This window comes from Tamandua tetradactyla, chromosome 5 (genome assembly GCF_023851605.1).
Source record: "Tamandua tetradactyla isolate mTamTet1 chromosome 5, mTamTet1.pri, whole genome shotgun sequence".
Lineage (NCBI taxonomy): Eukaryota > Metazoa > Chordata > Mammalia > Pilosa > Myrmecophagidae > Tamandua > Tamandua tetradactyla.
The window spans coordinates 35362615-35383486 of NC_135331.1; the positions used below are offsets into that span (position 1 = coordinate 35362615).

At 43.9% G+C, this 20872-nt stretch overlaps 1 protein-coding gene across 4 annotated transcripts in view; it reads left to right on the forward strand.

Annotated features, from left to right (window-relative positions):
- MYO18B (myosin XVIIIB) overlaps positions 1–20872 on the forward strand; it is a 242511-nt gene that overhangs the window by 66272 nt on the left and 155367 nt on the right. For all 4 annotated transcript variants that reach the window (XM_077160698.1, XM_077160699.1, XM_077160696.1 and 1 more), the window contains exons 16-19: positions 2231–2390; positions 5242–5425; positions 6664–6886; positions 10390–10499. In XM_077160698.1, coding sequence (XP_077016813.1) covers positions 2231–2390; positions 5242–5425; positions 6664–6886; positions 10390–10499 — 677 coding nt within the window. The remainder of the gene's footprint in view (positions 1–2230; positions 2391–5241; positions 5426–6663; positions 6887–10389; positions 10500–20872) is intronic.

Genomic DNA, 20872 nt, shown 5'->3' on the forward strand with positions numbered 1-20872 from the left:
AGGTACTTTTGTGGAGCGTCCCCATCCTGGGCTGGTGGGCCTGTGTCAGCCCTCACAGAGCCCAGGCCCGCTGGATAGTCAGGCAGTGGATAATCACAGCAGCCTCCAGAAGACCCTACCATGTCTGAGGGGTTAGATTCCTACGGGAGCTGACAGTGGCTGAAGCCATGAAATAGATGTGCAGGGCAAGGCTGTCTCTTACGTGAATTACAGTGAGGGTCTTAAAAGTCAAAGGCTCCCCATAAAATGCTTTGATGCACAAAATAATGGTGTGAAAATCACCTCTGGAAGGAAAGGGTGGATGAGGGGATTGAGCAGACTGGTAACCTGGGAGTTGTTTTGCAGGCCAGTTCCCAGGGTATAGGACCCTCATTGCTGGGCTACCCATCCTGAACAGATTTTAGAGCCCACAGACCTGGGTCCTCATTCTGGCTCTGTCCCAATGTGCCATGCTCTGTTAGCTTAGCAGCCTTACCTCTCTGAATCTCAGTCTCATCATCTAAAAACCAGCCTCTGTGATACATCAAAGAGCAAAACAAAAATTGAATGATATCATGTGTGTTAGCATGCCCAGCGGAAAATACCAGGCCAGAGGTCCTAATGGCCTTTCTTCTCTCTTGCCTTGGTCCCTTCCAGCTCCCCAAGCTCTGATGGAGCCCTCATTCAGAGCCCAGTTCTGTGCATAAAGATGAGCAAACACAGTGCCTGCCCTCCAGTTGCTTCCAGTCTGTTGGAAGGAGACAGACATGTAAACAGATGCTGGCAGCACTGTAGGGGCAGCTGTGGACTGTATGAACCAGATCTGGTGTGCACTTTGTCACTTGGTTTCCCATCGGATGCTTTTCTCTTCCATTGAAATGTGCCTCCCTTGTGATTGCATAGTTCTGAAGAGCTCAAAGGAAGCTCTTGATGCAGCAATATTTCACTAAACTGCTGGCAACTTCAACTATCTAGAACCCAGAGGCCTTCCAGGCAATCATGTGACAGAATCCATGTAATTGACTCATTGGAAAGCTTGCAGACTCCCTGATTGCACTTATTTTGCACAAAGTTTCAAGAACTGTCGGTCTTTTATTTCTTAGCTCATTGCAGTTTAGAGGTAGCATATTAGGATTTGGGGGAAGGACTCAAAACCCAAATACATGCAGGTACATTGACAAAAATAGGATGTGGAAACAGAAAGATTACTAAGAACAGTAGATAAAGAAACGAAGCAATACTGTCACCCCTAGAAATGATCTGTTGGAGCTGTCCAATGCAATAGCAACTATCCCACATGCATCAGCTCCCTCTGAGAGCATCACTACAAGTGCACTGTATAATAAATGGCCAGCAGTCATCCGTACATTCCACAAGCGCTCCTGGACTCCTTTCACATGCCAGGCATGATGTTGAGCCCTGGAGATCTGGAGCTAAATTCTTTGTGGTTCAGCAAAGGGTTCCACTTAGTCAATAATAATGAGCAGCATGAGTGCTTATTGAGTGATAACTAGAAGAAAATATTTTACACACGTGATCTTATTCACACCTTACGCTTTATAGGAGGTATGTATTAGTGAATTCATTTTATTTCGTTTTATGGAGGAGGAAACTGAGGCTTAAGATCTAAGTGGCTTGGTCTCTTTCTCACAATGATAAATGGTCAAGTCAGGAGTTGAACTCAGATCTTCTCTAATTCTGAGGCTGTCCGTTCCTCTCTCCCACCTTGTCTCTAGCAGTCCTTTGTGTGCCAGCATCTCCCAAGAGAATGCTGTGCCTTTGGTTGATGGTATTCAAGATGATTTTAAGTTGAATAACTTAAATATGTTGAAAATATTTAATGATTTTATATTTATTTCCATGTGTGTTAGAAAAGAAATATGACTGGCTCTTTGAACCAGCAATGTGATGCTTCTTTTAAAATTAATTCCCTTAGAAAAAAATGTGGGTAGATTTACAGCAAATATTAAGTAAATGCAGTCCAGCTGATACATCGATAAGGCAAAAGTTATGAAGATTGTGTGCAATGATGATGTTTAGAAAAGACAGGTATCTTTAATTTAAGAAAGAAAGGCATGTAATTCATTTTGTTAAAGTAACACGCACAAATTCACTAAAACAGAAGTGTGGGTGTCCAGAAATGTTTGCTGTCTGCATATATATTTAATTCTGGAAAAAGTGGGTTCTTGGCAATACTAACCAATGACTAGGTGTCCACTGCTAGGTCCCAAAACTCCATGTCCATTTTCAGAGACCTCCCCACTGCGAATGTGTGAACAGCCCCTCCAGTGTGAGATTTCCCACCAGCTGGGACAGGACCCCGTGCGCTATGACTTCACTGGCTGGCTCCGCAGAGCCAAGCCCAACCTTGCAGCCCTGGATGCCCCCCAGCTCCTGCAGCAGTCGAAAAGGTGAGCTGGGCCAGGACAGGGGCAGGGGGTGGGGTACACACGGGGCTGCCCTGGGTATATTGGGGCTGTGCGGTCACAACCACCAAGTGAGTGAATGCCGGTCTGGAAATATCATCCCTCCATAATCAAATGAAGGACTGTAACTCAAATTGCACCAATAAAATGTCTCCCCCGGGCCAGAGTGAATCCAGCCGAGGAGAGAGGATGGCCTTCTGGGGAGGTAGAACAAAAGCTGAACGGCTGTGACTTCTTATTTTAGCTTTTTGCCTTTCATTAAGTCTGAGAGATGATGTGACTGGAACAACTTTTATGGACCTCTTAGAACTAGGGGATCATAAAACCGAAATGATACATTTTGTAGCATTAAAAAAAAAAGCTCACCCCGTTCCCTGGCTGCTTGTCCTAGAAGTGTTGGCAGAGGGCTCGCAGCAGGCGCTAGTTTCAATTCAGAGAACTATTGAAAAATGCTTGTCTTGGGTGTGTGTGTGTGTGTGCATGTGTGCATGTGCATGTGTGATGAAGTCCTCCCAGGTCCAATGCTGAAAGAGCTTGAGGACAAGAAGAGAAGCCAAACCACCAGTAGGTGCTGGGGCATGAGGGTGGAAAAGGAAAAGCATTACCAACCACGTGGACAAGTGCCCAATCCTCGATCAGTATTATCTTATTAATCCTTACTATAGGAGTCATCAGCCCCATTCAATAGATGAGAAAACTGAATCCCCAAGAGGTTAAGCGGCTTTTCCCTGGTTAACACAGCAACAAAAGGGCCGAGCTGGCATTTGAACTTTGGTCTGACAGGTCCCTGGGGAAGTGCTCAGTCAGTGAGGCAGAGTTTGTGGGAAGCTATATACACAAGCATCCAGCTCCTGAAATGAGATCAAGGCAAGGAGGGGGTGAAAGAAAGATTAATATGACATAGAGCACTACTTGGCGAGTTGGGGACCCCTGGTCAAGTCTCAGCCCTGCCCCTTGCCACCTGGGTGGCTGTAGGCAGTCGCTTTCCCTCCTCTGGGTTCTGCTTCTTCACATAAAATAAGGGGTAGTTGAAATAGTTTGTAAGATCCGTTGGCTGTAGCACAGCTTTCAAGTGAGGCAGATGTTCAAATTCTGCTCTTGCCTCTTTTAAGCTGCATGACCTGGGTCTCAGGTTCATAATCTAAGAAGTGGGAGTGATGACGCCAGCCTTACGTGTTTGGTATCATAGGGGACACTGTATTAAAGAGCCTGGTTCATAGAAGGACTTTATATCTGTGGCCTTGTAAATTCCCTTCCTGCTCTAAAGTCTTGTGACTCAAGGAGAGTGAGGGGTATAGAGTTAGATAAGTACGAGTTGGACTTGAGTAGACCGGGTGGTCTTGTGAATTTTGGGAAGACGGTACAGCATATGCAAAATCCTAGCCCACAAGGGTGAATGACCATGGCACATTTGGGAGTAAATCCCATTAGGGTGCCAGGTGCACCTTACAACAATCCATCTACCGTTTGAGAACCAAGTGTCATTGATTTGGGGGATCAGACAGCCCTGTTTCTTAGACTGTGGTTCTGAAGCTCAAAGAGCTAGATTCACTGGAATGCTTGTTTAGCATTCAGATTCCTGGGCCCCACCTGCTTTCCCTGGGGGAGGGACCCAGGGATCTGCTTTGGTGACCAATTTTCCAGGAGGTCCTCAAACACACTCAAGTTTCAGAACCATTGTTTTGGCCAAACCCTTTTGTTATGTACATGAGGGAGCTGAGGCCTGGAGAGGACACAGGACTTGCCCAAGGACACATAGTAAATCTGGGACAAAGCAAGGACAGGAGCTCAGCTCTCCCAGCCCCACAGATAGGGCATGGCCCTCCTCTCCCTGCACAAGGAGGTGGTATCCACAGCCCCCGCTCCTCTTGGGACTCCTGATTCCAGAGTGCTCCCTGCACACCCTCCCCAGGCTTCCATTTCAGCATGAATGTAATTAAGCCATTGTTAATCGTTGTACCTCTGCTGTGCGTTTGGCTTGCTTAACACATCTTTGACTCATTTGGGTAAGTGTCATTTCCTTAATAGCTTATATATTTGGATTGGACAGAGAAGGAGACCATAATGAGCTTTCAGTGCTGAGGCCAGGGATGGGGTCTGGACTTGGAGGAGGGGAAGGAAGAGGCCTGTATATTTTCATTGGAAAGGGGAGGCCTGGTGGGCATGAGGTTTTCACTGAGTGCCAGCTCCATGCTATGGCACGGCAGGATCTGTTCAGCCTTCTTAGTCCTCTTTTGCTCAGACAAGAAGGCAGACCAACTCAGGTTTATTAGTGCAGACACTTAAGGAACCAGCCACCCTTCCCTCTCTTCTCAGAACTGCTACCTTACAGAGCCACTTAGGGAAGGCACTGCCCTACAGGTTTTAGGTGTTAGGCAAGGCATTTGACTCACATTGTTTTGCAGCTCCTGCCAGTGAGTCATTCATTCTTTCATGAAGCATATATTAGCCACCTACTGTATACTAGACCAGTTCTAAGGATAATCAAGGTGATTTTGCCCCCTAAGAAAGTGCATTCATGGTGGAATTGCTGCAGGGATATTCGTAGCGTGGATGTCCAGTAAAAGGAGAGAGTTTCAAGGCCAGTGGAGAGAGAGAGCATTTGCAGGTGTGAGAGAATCATCGGAAGAAGGAGTTGGCATTTATCATGCAGCAAAGGCATGCCTGGCAGAGCGGACTGTGAATAAAGAGGTAGGGCTTGGGATGCATGATTTGAGGGCAGGGTTCAGGAAGCAGATTAGCAGGAAGCAAGTTTGGCTCATTTTCTTCACCCTATCCCAGGCAAGGCCACTCTCTGAGCCCCTGTAAAGCTACCCTCTCTTTCCACTCCTGCCAGGGAGGAGTTACGGAGCCTATTCCAGCCCTGGTCCAACCTGCCCCCGGTCTGCCGGGGCATGGCAGGCCTAGAGGGCACCTCCCAGCAGGCTTTGCAGAGGACCTGGGCTCTGAGGAGGACATTTGCCAGCAGCTTGGCTGCGGTGAAGAGGAAAGCCGTGTGTGCCCAGTTCAAGCTGCAGATGGTGAGCAGGTTCCCCTTTGTATTAGCTAGTCTTCTCTAGAGGAACAGAATCAACAGGGAACACTCACAAATATAAAATTTATAAAAGTGTCTCAAGTGACCACGGGAACGCAGAGTCCAAAATCTGCAGGGCAGACTGTGAAGCCGACGACTCCGATGGAGGGTCTGAACGAACTCCACAGGAGAGGCTCAGCAGCCGAAACAGAAAGAGCCTGTCTCTTCTCAATCCTCCTTAAAAGGTTTCCAGTGATTAGATTCAGCATTATTCATTGCAGAAGACATTCCCCTTTGGCTGATTACAAATGGAATCAGCTGTGGATGTAGCTGTCATGATCATGATTTAATTCTATGAAATGTCCTCATCACAACAGACAGGCCAGCACTTGCCCAACCAGACAAACAGGTACCACCACTTGGCCAAGTTGACACATGAACCTGACCATGACACCCTTCCACATTGAATTGCAGCTTTCCTGCGACACATTCCTCACCTATTCTGGGGATGGGTCATCTACCTGCACCATCTTTAATCTTTCCATCAACCTGGAGGGCAAGCATCACTCCAAGTTCTGCGAAGGAGGAATCTGAGGCTCAGAGGAGCTAAGAAATATGGTCAAGCTCTCACCACTAAGTAGTGATTGAGAAATGTGAGGCGATATTGAGAGACTACAAGAAGTTCCCAGGAGCCAAAGATGCCCTCTTGACTAGGGTGATAAATATCACAGCCACCCCACCCCATGCACCTTTCTCACTCACCACAATGCCTATACTGCCACTATTAAGCCCTCCTTGGAGGAAGGCAACAGGACCCAGTCCTGGATGTGAATACGTGACCTAGAACAGAACACATTAATCCAGTAGCAGATGGGAAATGCTTTGGTCAGGCTGAGTCTAGAAGGACTGGGGCATGGGAATAAATTTTAAAAAACACTCAGAGCATATTATAGTGTAAAAGCCCTCAAACCAAGTCCTGGGTTCTAACCAGCTGTTTCTCTAGTGGTTGGTTTGACTTGGATTCCACTGCTTTCCCTCTCTATGCCTCAGTTTCCCCATTTGTTATAAAGGCTCCTTATTTCTTATAAATTTGAATCAGGTTGTTAGACAGGAGGTCTTTGGTAGGACATAGATACACCCCAAAGATACCCAGGCCAAGCTAAATGTATGTTTGGGAGGTTCCCAGAGCTCTCTCTGCCTCCGCCTGAGATAACTGACCCTGACCCCCTCTCCTCTCTGTCCTAGGATGCATTGACCAATGTGATTAGACGGTCCCAGTTACACTTCATCCACTGCCTGGTACCAAGCCCAGTGGTGGAGAGCAAGAGTGGGCAGGGGTCTCCGACTCCACCCCAGCCTGGTGGAGACAAGCCAGGGGCAGGCGGGCCCTTGTACCTGGACATCCCAGCACTGCGGGTCCAGCTCACAGGGTCCCACATACTGGAGGCACTGCGTCTGCACAGGACAGGTAAGAGATAGCCAAAGAGTGGACACCTTGTCTCTGGCTCCTGGATCCTGCCCGCCTACTGGTGGCAGCCAGCCTACTGGTGGCAGCCAAGGGACAGAAGCACCTACTATATGCCATGAGCTTTCCATGCAGCCCTGTGAGGGAGATGCTCTGATTATCCCCATTTTACAGATGAGGAAGCTGAACTCAAAGGTGAAAGGACTTGCTCAAGGGCACACAGCTGGGCCATGGCAGAGCTGGGATTTGGACCCTGACGTCTTTAAGTACAAAGCCCACATTATTTCCTGAACTAGTTGTAAGTTCCTGGAAGATGAGGGCTAGTTCCTTTCAGCAAGAAATATCTGAGGACCACCTATTTGGGATAGGAAGTAGGATTTCCAGAATAGTAACATTTTGGTCTTCACGACGCCCACAATCTGGATTGGGGAATCAGTGTGGAAATAGATGATGCTAATACAATGTGACAAGGACACGCACCACCCGGTGCAGGAGGTGCCAGGATTCATGCCGTCATTGGGGAAAGTGGGAAAACCTCACAGAGGAGGTAACATCTTAATTGGGTCTTGAAACATAAGACAAGGCTTGGGTCTCAGAGGTTTGGGGAGGGGATCAACATGTGTAAATGTGGAAGGCATGAAAGAGCCCAGTATTTTCAGGGAACGGGGTTCAAAATGAGGGGGGAAGTGTAGGATTCAAGACTGGAGAATCCACCAGGGAGGGACGTGAATGTCTTTTCCAGGAGTTTAGCTTTCACCTGGTCCCAAATGGGGAAATGATGGATTGGCAAGGGGATGAAAGTTTTTTGTTTTTTTTTTTAGGGGGCGGGGCAGGGTACATAGTCCAGGAATCGACCCGGGTGTCCTGCATGAAAGGTGGGCATTCTACCACTGAACCATCCGTGCCCTAGATGAAGGGGTTTTAATCAAAGGAATAAAGTCTTCTGGTCTGGGTTGTAGAAAGCAAGCATGCACCCAAGGTCTTCCCCATTAGCTCATCTGATGAGTTGCATTTGATCTTAATCCTTCCCATACTTTCCTGCCTGCCCCTCAGTCCCCTCTGTAACAGTTGGATTCAGCTTCAGGTACAGCCATTACATTGGCAGTGGATGGGGTGGCTGGGGCTGGCTGAGAGTCTCAGGGGGCACCTGTTTGTTTAATGTCTCTGCAGTGACTAATGTCCCAGCTTGTGGTTGCATCCCCATCTCTTCCCACCGTGTTAATAATGGAACCCTGGGCACGAGGTGTTGGACAGATGCTGAGAGTTACTGTGAGCAGAGACAAGACCCTCCCTCCCCCAGGTGCCTCACTGATTATCCCTCCTGCCTGCACAGCCACAAGCAGAGGGGGACAGATAATGTCACAGGGGAATAATGAGATGGTCACAGCCAGTGGTTCAGCCCCTCAGCCGATCGATTCTGCTTGGCTGATGGGAAGTACTGGGCCATTGCAGGTGTCTTAGACTGCTGTCAAACTGTTAGAACTATTGTGTGTATGCTCTGGTCAGGGCGGCTTCTTCTAGGGCCTCGTGTCCTCACTGTGGCATCTGCCCCCTCATTCTCGAAACAGCCCAGCTGGGCCAGGACAAGCTTTTCAACCATGGAAAGGATTGAGGTCTCTGGAGTGGAGCTTTTGCATTCCCTCTGTCTTTTCTGCTCCCAGGTTCTTCTGTCTCTGTCACATACAGATATGACATGTTGACTTGCACAAAGAGAAACATATGTCAAACATAAACATATACCAAAACACATATATCAAATATTTATGGTTTTGAATATATTCATAGAGCATGTGTATATATATGTATATATACACACACACACATAGATATAAAATACACACATATATATGTAAATGCCATTTATTGAGCACCTACTATAGGCTAGGCACTGTTTAGTTACATATACTAATTGAGGCCATTCTCACAAAGACCTTAGCCCAGTGCCTAGTGTATAGTAAATGCTCATTAAATATCACCTATTGCACACTCAGGGAAGACACCTGATTAGTCTTGTTTAACCCAGACTTTCCCACATCTGTTTAACCATTAGAATTTTTATTTTTTTTGTCTAATACTTATTTCCAGGCTCTGAAGTGGGAAGGCCTCCACCAGTCTCCAGCTTTGGGACCCAGGAGCATATCCCTAGATTGTGCCTCCCTTTCCTCTTCTAAAACAGCTCAGTTCCCAGAGAGTTTGAAAGGGTCAGATGAGTTAATAAAGAAATAACATTTAAAAGAATGCCTGGACACGTAAAAGCACTCAGTATATATTAACTGCTTTTGCTATAACCATCATGTTTATAGTGGAGTGTGAGAGTGGATGCTGTTATTTTCCTTTGGTATGTGAAGGAATTGGATCTCCAAAAAGGAGGGTTTTTTTAAATCCACAGTTCTGAAGTTAAACAAGGGCAGCAACGGGATAAACCCAGATATGTCCGACCAAAAAGCCCAGGCTTGTAACCTTTTAGTTCCTTGTCTCTGTGTTGTCTGCATCCTTCAAAGCTGGTTTGAGACCCTCCTCTTTCGCCAGGAAGGATTCTTAGATTAGCCATGTACACCCCTGATTAGTCTTCCTCATGGTTTATGCATTTGACTTATTGTGAAGTGAGATTTCATCAGACCCTTCTCCCATCTGTCCACTTATGGGGTCTTTCTGTTCCCTGCATCTAGGATGAAGTCCAAATCCTGAAATCGTCTTTGCCTAGTCTCACCTGGATTATTTCTTGTCACTGCCTGGGTTTGAATCCCAGCTGGGACTGTTACTATCTGTGTAACTTTGGGCCAGGGGACTTTACCCCTCTGGGCCTCAATTTTCATATCTGTAAATTGGAGTTAATAGTATCATGGGCCCCTGAGTGCCTGTAATATAAAGAAGTTATTATTCTGGTGGCCTGCACATAATAGACACTCAGTTAAATGCTGATTGTTGCTATAACTGTGGTGCAGATCATTTATTTCCCTATTCTGTGTCTTGTCTGTGAAATTCCCTTTCTCTTGGACTTCCATTTTCCTTGTGCCTTCTCTTCCCACTTTTCCACACAGAAGAATGCAGCTCTGTTCATCCTACATGTTAGACTTAAAAGAGTCCTAACATACTACCCAATTCAGCATTTCCCAGGTGCAATTTGTGGGAGTGGTAATAAGTATTAGACAAAAAAGTAAAATGTTTCAGTGGTCAAACAGGTGTGGGAAACTGGGTTCAGCAAGACTAATAAGGTGTCTTCCCTGAGCCTTTGATACTGATACTAACATGCATTGTAGCCTTCCAAGAGGCAAGTGAGTGTGCAGCTTTTTCACATCTCCAGTGGAGCATCTTACTGGGCTTGTGTTCTGGGGAACACACATTTGGGAAATGCTGATAGAATCCAATCTCTTAAATTAGCAAATGGGGAAACAGATGCCCTGAGAAACAAGTCCACACAGCAAGTTATTAGCTAAGGCCCTAGACTGGGTCTTCTTACTTGGATTCCATGTTCCTCTCCCACCTGCTCCCATCTCGTCCACTAGGCTATGCTGACCATATGGGGCTCACGCAGTTCCGCCAGCGGTTCCAAGTGCTGGACCCTCCCCTCATGAAGAAGCACATGTTAACCTCCGAAGGAATAGACGAGAGGAAGGTATGTGAAACTGGGCACAAGAGGGGATGGGGACCCTGGCTGCTTTGATTAGAGCCTGGCAAGATTGCATGCCAGACAGGGATTACCCTGGGAGGCATCTGGACCTGCTGGGACCCGGAGCTGGGCCTTGAAGCTAATGCTGAGGGTGGCATAAGGTTTGATACAGGTGCCTCCTCCAAACTGCAATTCCCACAGTATTACTCAGGACATCACCATTCCTAGAAAGGCCCCTCTGAAACCCAGTGTGTGGAAGTGCAGGAAAGAATAAGAATAGAATGAGCAGAAGAGCATATGCCTGTGAGAAGGGTCACAGGAGAAATAATAAAATTGTCCTTTCCAAAGAGTGTTCACTTAGCACGAGCACCCAGAGATGATTTATGAAAAGAGGAATTGATAGAACAAAAAGTTTGGGAATTATTTCGCACTGGGCCCCATCTTCAAGAATTACAATGAATATCCCCCTCAGGACCTTTGCACTAGCTGCTCTTTCTGCCTGAAACAGCTTTCCCCTGGTGGGTGCATGGCTGGTGTGACCTTTCTATTCAGATCCCAGCTCCACCATATCACCTTGTATGAATGTTCACGAAGCACTTGTCCCTCTCTGAAATTATTTAGATCCCCTGTGTTTCAAAGCTCATAGTAAGTGCTCCATGAATGAACGAGTGAATGAGTGAATGCTCATCCCTAACCTTGTATTTCTTTCCATTTATGTCTTCTTTCTCCAGCTCTGCTGTAGGCTCCTAGAAGGCTGTAACTGCCTCTACATCCCTGGTTCCAAACCCTCAATAAATATTTCTATTGAAAATGGCCATAGGATTATCAATGATTGTAGAGCTTGTGAGAATTTGAAAAGCCCTCCTTGCAACAGCTCTGCAAAATAAGTGCTATTATGCCATTTTTGTGGATGAGAAAATGGAGGCTCCCAGAGATGAAATTACTCCCTTGAGGATGCACAGTTAGGCAGTTGCATTGGCAAGTCCTTGAACTCAAATTTCTTGATTCCAGGGGAGGAAAGTTGAAAGAGCATGTACCTCAGGGTCAGACAGACCTGAATTTGATTTCCATTTGGGACTGTGTAAATGTAAGCAAGGTACTTCAGTTTTCTGCCTCAGTTTCCTCTTCTGTAAGGTGGGATTAAACAATACCTATGCCAATGAGGTGTTTTGAGGATTATGTGTATTAACACAGTTGATGTGCTAGACACAAGGCCTGACACATCGGAAGAGCTCAATAAATATTAACTACTGTTGTCAGCAGCAGTAGCATCTTTCAAGGCCAGTGTGATATGTCCAAATATATGCAGACTATATATTTGCAACCATGTTGAAACTTCACCTCCAAGTAAGCGTGCGTGAGATTTTCTGCATTGTAATTCTCAGTCAGTGAATCACAAGCCAAGAAGAGTAAATAGAGTCCCACTTCTTAGGTCCCTTCTTGGCTCTTCTCTGTAGGGGAATCAGGGTATAGGCCACCCTGCAGCAGACAAAGCAGCATGGCCCTCCTAACTCATTATGGGGAGAGGGCATCAGACCTGGCTGGGATAGTACAGGGCAATCCGTGCTCTGGGGGGTAACCCTCTTCAGGAGCCATGAAATTGTGCCAGGCTTAGAGGCATTAATCACGTTCAGCATGCGGATTTTTTTTGGGGGGGGGGGTGGGGGAACTGGGCAATTCCTTATCCTTCGTACCACCAAAACTTGAGCCTTGTTCACAGGGTCTGGACTGGAGACATTGAAAGAATCTCAGACTTCCCTGGACTGAAAACAGCTCAGGGCTGGGATGGGGGGTAGTTCTCTGCAGGGGAAATGAGTGTAGCAGAAGGAAAATTTCTACTCCAAACGACTCAGCAGTTCTCTGTTGTAGCCAAACCAAAACCACCTCCGTATACCGTAGTGGCCTCAGAAAATGGAAAATTACCAACGGAATGGACTTGGTTGGGAGTTTCTGCTGCTGCTTATTCTTTTCTTATTTGCTCACAAATTTCATTTGCTGCAGCATAGAATTTTTGTAGCAATGAAAGGGAATGCCATCCTTCCTCTTATGAAAAAGCTGATAAATATTCATTTTCCAGGCAACGTGATGGTCCATGAATTATACATGAACACGTGCTCGGGTGGGCAAACTGTCAGCCTCTGTGTGCAAAGCAGTTAAGACCTCAAGATTTAATAAGACAAGTTTGATAGCTAGAAAAGGTCAATATTGTCATTAGACATTAGACTGTGGCAGAGGGGACTCATTGTCAGGGTGTAAAATGGGCTCGATGAAACCCCCTGTGTGCCTAACATGTGGCATCCAAATTTAGGTTTTTCATGCCAAGACTATTTTCAATGAAATACTCTCATTCAGTGGGTATCTGTTGGATATGTTGTGTCCCTGAAACAAAAATAGCACATGGCCTTCACCACATATCACAAACTCTCATCAGGAACTGTGCACAATGTGACAAGATTAGAGCATCTCACCCTGAGACAACCCTTAAAAGATAAAGCCCTCCCACTCTGGGGATTATCCCCATTTTACGGTGGAGGCAATTGAGGCCATAGCCACTGTTTCAGTTTGCTAAAGCTGCCGGAATGCAATATACCAGAAATGGATTAGCTTTTATAAAGGAGATTTATTAAGGTGCAAGTTTCAAATTCTAAGCCCATGAAAATGTCCAAATTAAGGTACCAACAAGAAGCTACCTTCTCAGAGGAAAGGCAGCCAGTATCTGGCACAGCTCTGTCATCTGGGAATGCACATGGCTGGTATCAGTTGGTCCTTGCTCCCAGTTCATTAATTTCAGCTTCTAATTCCAGTGGCATTCACTCTAATCATCTGTGCGCCCTGACTTAGCTTTTCTGGGGCAGACTCTGGATTTCATCCTTCATCTTATCATCTCCAAACGTCTGTCTTGATTTCGTTTCTCTGCTCTCTGTGTCAGTTCTATGCTCTTTCTCTCTTTGTGGCCTCTTTTAAGGACTCCAGTAAACTAATTAACACCCACCTTGAATGGGCAGGGTCACAAACTCATGGAGATAATACAGTCAAAATGTTGTACCCACAATTAGTGTGCCATATCTCCATAGAAATAACCTAATCAAAACATCCCACCATATAATGGGTCTGCCCCCGGCAAGATTGGATTAACATTAAAAGAACATGGCTTTTCTGGGGTACATAACAGTTTCAAACCAGCACAGCCACCCAGCCAGGAAGTGGAAAAGCTGGGATTTGAACTCAGACTCTCAGATTCCTCTTGCAAGGTTTTCGAATGGAAGCCCTTGGCCAGGCAGAGTATTCGACAGAGTTCTGTACAGAATGTACCTTCCATGGATGTGAACTTAAAATATGTATTAAATTTATTATTGATTTCATCCAACTTTAAGTGCCTGCTTTGTGCCAAGTCCTGTGCTAGATGCTAGATGGAGGTATGGGATTGAACAGAATACAATGTCATGGAGGAGAAAGACACCAAAACAACAATTACGATACTGAGTGATGGCTTTGGGACACCACAGGAAAGGCCCCTAAGACTTTTGATGTTTGCAGTAGGAGTGAGGCCAGGGCACTCAGAAAACAACTGAAAGCAGGCCAAACTTGAGTTGAGCTTGGAAGGACAGTTTGGAGAAATAGGGTAAGAGAAAGAGCACAGGACATTCCCACATTGGGTACAGTGGGTGCAAAGACCTGGAATCACAATAACACATGACTAGTTTAGTGTAGCTGCAGCATAGAGGATGCCAAGTGGCAAGAAAAGTGACTGAGGAAACTGGTAGGGGCCAGACCATGGAGTTAGCCAGGTCTGGAGTCTGGGATTTATCAAGTAGTCGGTGATAACTTGCTGATGTGCTTTCAGCAGAGATGTGGCATGGAAGTCCTGATCCTGTACTGGGATAGGCTTAAGCAAAAGTGATAAAGAAGTGAAATCCCTTCTGCCTGTTTCATAGTCCTTCTTATTCTGACTTCTAGCTGCTCAGGACTCCCTTGTCACCTCTGACCTGCTGCCCAGAGAAACCCATGCATACACTCAGGGCTCCAAAAGACCCTATCTTTTACTTCTAATCATCCTAGATTGCATACCTATCTCCCTTCCAGGTTACCCTTCCTGGGTAAGATTATGCTTTACGCTGAAGCCTATCCAGGAGTGACTGTGATGGTGGAATCTCAGGCAGGTCAGCGAAGGAGCTCTCTCAACTCACCTTAGCTGCATCCCCGCTTGTGGTCTCTCCCATCTCTCTCTGCTCCTGAGGCAGGAGTTGTCAGGTCTCTCGGATCGATGTGAGAAAACCCTTGGGCCCACCTCCTCCCCTCAGAGTGTCTACAGTGTTGATTGATTTTAGCCAGCAAAATCTCTGTCCCTGGGGACTTGGTCTGAAGAGCACAATTAAGAGCTGTCAATCCATCCTCTCAAAGGCAGCCACTCTTGTTCTGTCACATCCCCTGGCAGGCACTCCTAGTTTCCTCTGAATTTGTCTCAGAGTTCCTCTCTGCTGGGAAGAAGTTCCTCTGAATCAAATGGCTTGGCAGGAGCTGTCCATTCTCATGGTTCTGAATGAATATTCTGGGGCCCCAGGTGCCTGAGCCGGCTGGAGTGTAGTCATCAGCCTTTCTGTTCAACCTTGCTCCCCTAGCTGTGCCCCTCCAGCTTGTGTCTTCTGCATTTTCATCACTTTACATGGTTTCCAATCCGTATTAACAGCCCAGTTAAATGTGTATGTATTTGTGTGTTTGGTTGTTTAGTTCCTGCCTTATACCAGGCACTCTCTTAGTAGTCTGAGGATGCACGATTAAAGAGCAAAGACACAAAGTCCCAGCCCTTATGGAATGATTTGGTCAATGTGTAAATGAGGGATGCAGTGGTTAAGAGCAAGTGATTGAGAGTCAGAAGACTTGAGTTTGAATCCTGGCTTCTTTATACTTTACAGCTCTATGGCCATGGGCAACATATAAAGTGCCTGGAACATAGTAGGCCCTCAGTGTATGGCAGCCATCAGGCCACAGTGTGGGTTTTATGGAGGAGATGCTATGCTAACAGCAGCCAAATGGTTCACAGGAAAGTCATCCTATTCCAAAGACACGAACTCTCCATACGGTAGTGTCTCATTTATGGAGTCAGTGGGGGAAGCACTTCTCAGCCATGGTGTTCTACATCATTCCAGGAGGTCTCCCATTGCCTGTCTGGTGTTTTCAGTCTACTGTGAGATGTCAGCTCATATGCTATTTGAGTGCATCCTTGTTGAACATTAGGGAAGGTTTTTTTTGCCAAATTCTCATTCACAAAAGGCCCCTGAGAATGATAGCTCAGGTTTTTTTTTTCTTTTTTCCTGAGTAACATTCAAGGACTCATGATAAGGATGAAGGGTGTATTCACCCAACAATGGCAAAATGAGGCTTCTAATCTCAGAACTGTCACCTGTTAGTAGTAATCACCACCTGTTACCTAATATTTATTGAAAATTAACATGTGCCAGGCACAATCGCGAGCACCCTATGTGCATTTTCTCACCATATTTCCCCTATACGTGGTGAGGTCACCCATTTAGACTCTCAGGTCTGGCCTCCATTTGACTTGCTGTGTGAGCTTTAGAAAGTTCTTCTGTAATTTAGGGCAGAGAGATCTTGGCTGTGTTGAGAGTCATGTTTGCTAAGGTGTGATGTTGACTTAAGGTGAAGGACAGTGAGCTGTCTGTTCTCAGTGATTGGGCTGCTTCATCAAGTAAATCGTTCTAGTCAGGAGTACAGAGATGGGATCTATGCTTTCACAAAAGTTTTATCTACTTTTTACAGTTTCTTACGGTAGAAATATAAGATTATTGATGTGAGATCTTTTCTAATATATAAGTTTGAAGGTATATGTTTCCCTCAAAGTACTACATTAGCTACATCCTGTAATTTTTGGTGTGATGTGTTCTAGTTTTCATTTAGTTCAAAATACCTTCTAATTTCCCATGTGGTTTCTTCTTTAACCCATGGGTTATTTATTTATTTATTTATTGACATGGGCAGGCTCTGGGAATGGAACCCAGGTCTCTGGCTCAGCAGGCAAGAACTCTGCCACCAAGCCACCGTTGCCCGCCCCCCGCCATGGGTTGTTTTGAAGTGTATTGTTTATTTCCATGTGCTTGGGGGTTTCCCTTTTTTTTCTATTCTTGATGTCTAATTTAGCTCCTCATGGCTTGAGAACATATTTTGTATAATTTCAGTACTTTAAAATTTATCCAGACTTGTTTTATGGCCCAGCATATTGATATATCTTAGAGATTTTTAATATGTGCTTGAAAGCAATATATGTCCAGTTGTTTGGTGGAGTGTTCCATAAATGTTAACTGGGTCACCTTGATTGATAGTATTTTGTGAGTCTTCTACACCCTTGCTTCTTTTTCTCTCTAATTGTTCTATCAGGTTCTAGCAGTTATTAAGAGTCTAGCATTGACGTCTCCAACGGTTATTGTTGAATTGCCTATTTATCTTTTCAGTTCTGTCAGTTTTTGATTCAAGTATTTTCAGACTCTGTGGTTAGGTGTGTGTATGATTATAATTGTTACATATTCCTAATAGATTGACCTTTTTATCTTTATGAAATGTCTTTCTTTGTCACTAGTAATAATAATTTTTAAAGTCTATTTTGTCTAATAATAGTAACCATTCCAACTCTGCTGTTTTCATGATGTATCTTGCTCCATCCTTTCACTTCCAAACATACCTTTGGATCTAAAGGATATCTCTTGTGGCCATTATATAGTTGGATCTTACTTGTTTTTTCAAAACCCAGATTGACAATCTCTGCCATTTTATTAGTATTTAATATATTCACATTCCATGTTATTTACACCTGTCATTTGCTATTTATTTTCTATATGTTTCAAGTCTTTTTATTCCTCTCATCCTTCACGGCATTCTTTTGTGTGAACTATATATTTTCTAGTGTTCCATTTTAACAATTCTTTCCCCTCTTTTAGTGGTTATTTTGGAGATTAGAATATGTATCTTCATTCATAGCAATTGACTTCAGATTGACACTAACTTAATTCTGCTAAAATATATAATCTTTGCTCCAAAATAGTTCCATTTCCTCTTCTTCTTAGTGCTATTATTTAATATATATTACATCTGTAATGTAAACCCAACAGTGCAGCTTTAAAATTTTTATTATATTTTATAGCGTTTTTGTTTTCCTTTTATTTAATCCATGGCTTTCAATAAGTTAAGGGAAAGAAAAGAAGTTAAAAATGTATCTGTACAGTCTTTTATGTTTACCTAATTATCTTTTCTGGTGCTCTTTATTTATTCAAGGATTTGTGTTACCTCTAGTATTATTTCTTATAGCCAGAAGGACTTCCTTTAATGAGTCTTGTAAGGCAAGTCTGATAGCAACACATTCTCTCAGCCTTTATTTGTATGGGAAGGTATTTTACCTTTGAAGGTTTGCTGGATATGAAATTCTTGGCTGACTTTTTTGTTTTCTTCAGCACTTTCAATTTTCATCCACTGGATCTGGCCTCTACTGTTTCTAATGTTGTCAGCTATTAATTGTTTTCATGTTTCCCTGTACATGATGAGTTATTTTTCTCTCACTACTTTTCAAATTTTCTCTTTGTGTTTGGGTTCCAACAATTTGACTATGAGGTACATTGAAGGGACTCTCTTTGGGTTTATCATATTTGCAGTTCGTGTAGGTTCTTGGATATGTACATCAATATTTTTCATCAAATTTTGGGAATTATGGTAACCATACCTTTTCATATTTTTTTCTGTCCATTTCCCATTTTCCTCTAGGATTGCATCTGTGTATATGTTGGTGTACTTGATATTGCCTTACATTTCACTGAATATCAGTTCGTTTTTCTTTATTCTTCTCTGTGTCTTCAAATTGAATAATAACTATTGAGTTATCTTTAGGCTTGCTGATTTCTTTCTTCTGCCATCACAGATCTGATGTCAAGCCCCTCTAATGAATTTGTATTTTTCCAAGGCAGAATTTCCACTCGGTTCTTTTATTTTTTCTTTTGGCATTTCCATCTTTTTGTTGTTATTTTGTATTTGAGGAGTCATTATCTATATACATTCCTTTAATTCATTGAGCAAGCTTCTCTTTAGTTTTTTGAACCTATTTATAATAGCTGCCTTTGTCTGCTGAATTCAACATCTGGGCTCACAGAGATAGTTTCTACAGATTACTTTTTTTCACCTCTGAGTATTGGTTTTTTTTTTACCACTTACCAGTTTCTTTTCATGACTTATAAATTTTTGTTGAAAACTGAGTATTTTCAGTAACATGTCATAGTAACTCTAGATTTTGATCTTCTATTCACTTAGTAGCTTTTCTGGACTAGGTCTGTGGAGTCATCTCCCCCATGCAACCAGGACATCTCTGCTTAGTTTAAAAAAAAAAGTCTGGTTTTATTTCAAAATATAACTTTCTGTGGGTTATTCCTGTTTCAGCATAGCTTAGCGGTCAGCATAGGCTGTGATTAAACACGTTGAATCTATAAGGCCTCCACCTTTATTCAGTGGATCTGTGTGTATTGACAAACGTGCTCTATGTTTAGACAGTTTAAAAGTATGCCTTAACTTGTATTTGTTTTTGGCCCTTTCACAAATTTTCTGCCTGTGTGCATGGTCTCGTATTTAAATAAGGATATGTGGATGGCTCGGGTCCTCTCCAATCCTTCCCATGCATTCTTGTAGCCATGGGCACGTTACAGCCTTCCAGACTGCCAGGATGTGTGAAAGACTACCAAGGTCTGCCATGGCTACCCATTCCCTATACCTCCTTGTTGAGTGTCTGTGATCAATTGATTGTTCCAATCAGGACCACACCCTCAGACTAGCTGTGCCATTGGCCTTCCCCATTTGTTTGCCACTAAAATTGATTGTGTTTCCAATAATGCTTCTGGGACTGGGGCTTTTCTGTGCTTCACTTTAAGCAAATAATCCCCTTTTGGCAGTGAAACTGCTGGTTTTCACAGCTTGCCTCACCTTGGAAGGACTACTGCAGTAACAAGGCTTGGGGGGGGGGTGAGAGAAATGAGAGAGCCCCAGGCAAGATTGGCAAAGACTCCCTTTATTCTTACCTAAGACTCGGTAGTTTTGGTTTTTTTTCTTGAGCAGATGCTTCTCGTATTTTATTGAATGCCTTGTTCAATTCACAGCATATTGAATTTGTGTTGGTGACAATTTTATCCATATTATTATTGTTTTTTGGGGGGAGAGGAGTTGCCAAACTATTGCCCTAGCATTCTGGTAGTCTTCCTCCTACATACGAGTGTTATGACCTCATGAAGTGTCCATTATATCCTTGTGAGACAGGCAGGATTACCCCATGTTGTAGGTGAGGGCACTAAGGACTCTTGAGTAGCTGTGCCTTGCTCAGTGTCATACTGCTCAGGAATAGATCCCAGCATTGGAGGGACAGAAAAAGCTCACATGTCTCATTCCCCAGGTTTGGATCCACCTCCATCACTCCCTGGCCATGTGACCTTTCACTGTACTGGGATCAGCTTTTTCTCTGTAAAATAGAGATAACCTAGTACATGTCCCAGAGATTTGAAAATAAAATGAGTTATTATGTATAAAGCACTTACAGCAGTTCTCAAACTCAAAAACAGAAGAAAACCTGTGTTTCCATGGAGTAAAGTGATATTTTGTTCACGGAAGTGGCATTCCATGTTGAGATGCGTAATCCTCAATTATCTAGACAATTCAGAGAGAGGAAATAGCTGATTCCATAAGGGTGAGAGATGAAGAATTCCTTATACTAGAGTGGACTCTTGCCCTGTCTCTTCCACTAGCTGGTTGTTGGACAATGATTAGTGTTGTGTTGAACCAAATGAAATTGTTAATATTTGACCTAAACAAGTGGCACTTTCATATGGTTCAATTAGATAGTAATATCAATAATAGTAATTAAGTGCAAAATCATTTACAAAGTCCTTTTCACATATTCTCAGTTGATCCTCCCAACAGCTATATGGCTTAGTCAGGGGATTTTATTACCATTTAAAAAAATTTTTGTTTATTATTTATTTTTAATGTATTTAATCTAATTTTTTGTTGTTGTTGTTACCATTTTGAAGGTCAGGAAAATGAAGGTCAGAAACATCACTCAAAGTCTGTGGTCAACCACTTACCCCACCATTTGGAGCCAGGCTTTCTTATATGTAAAATGAGGTCAACAGAACAGAATATCTTTGTTAGAGTCTATCCTTCTTGGCCACACAATAATCTAAAAGTTAGAAGCAAACAAGGATGTGGAGAATACTGTGCTTTTGTGGAGGTTAGGTATGTGCTTTGACGGTGTTTGGGGTATATCTAAGAAATGGATGCTTAATGTCATTCTGTAATATGTTTGCTGGATTTTGACCAAAATAGGCGTGGCTATGGGGGTGGAG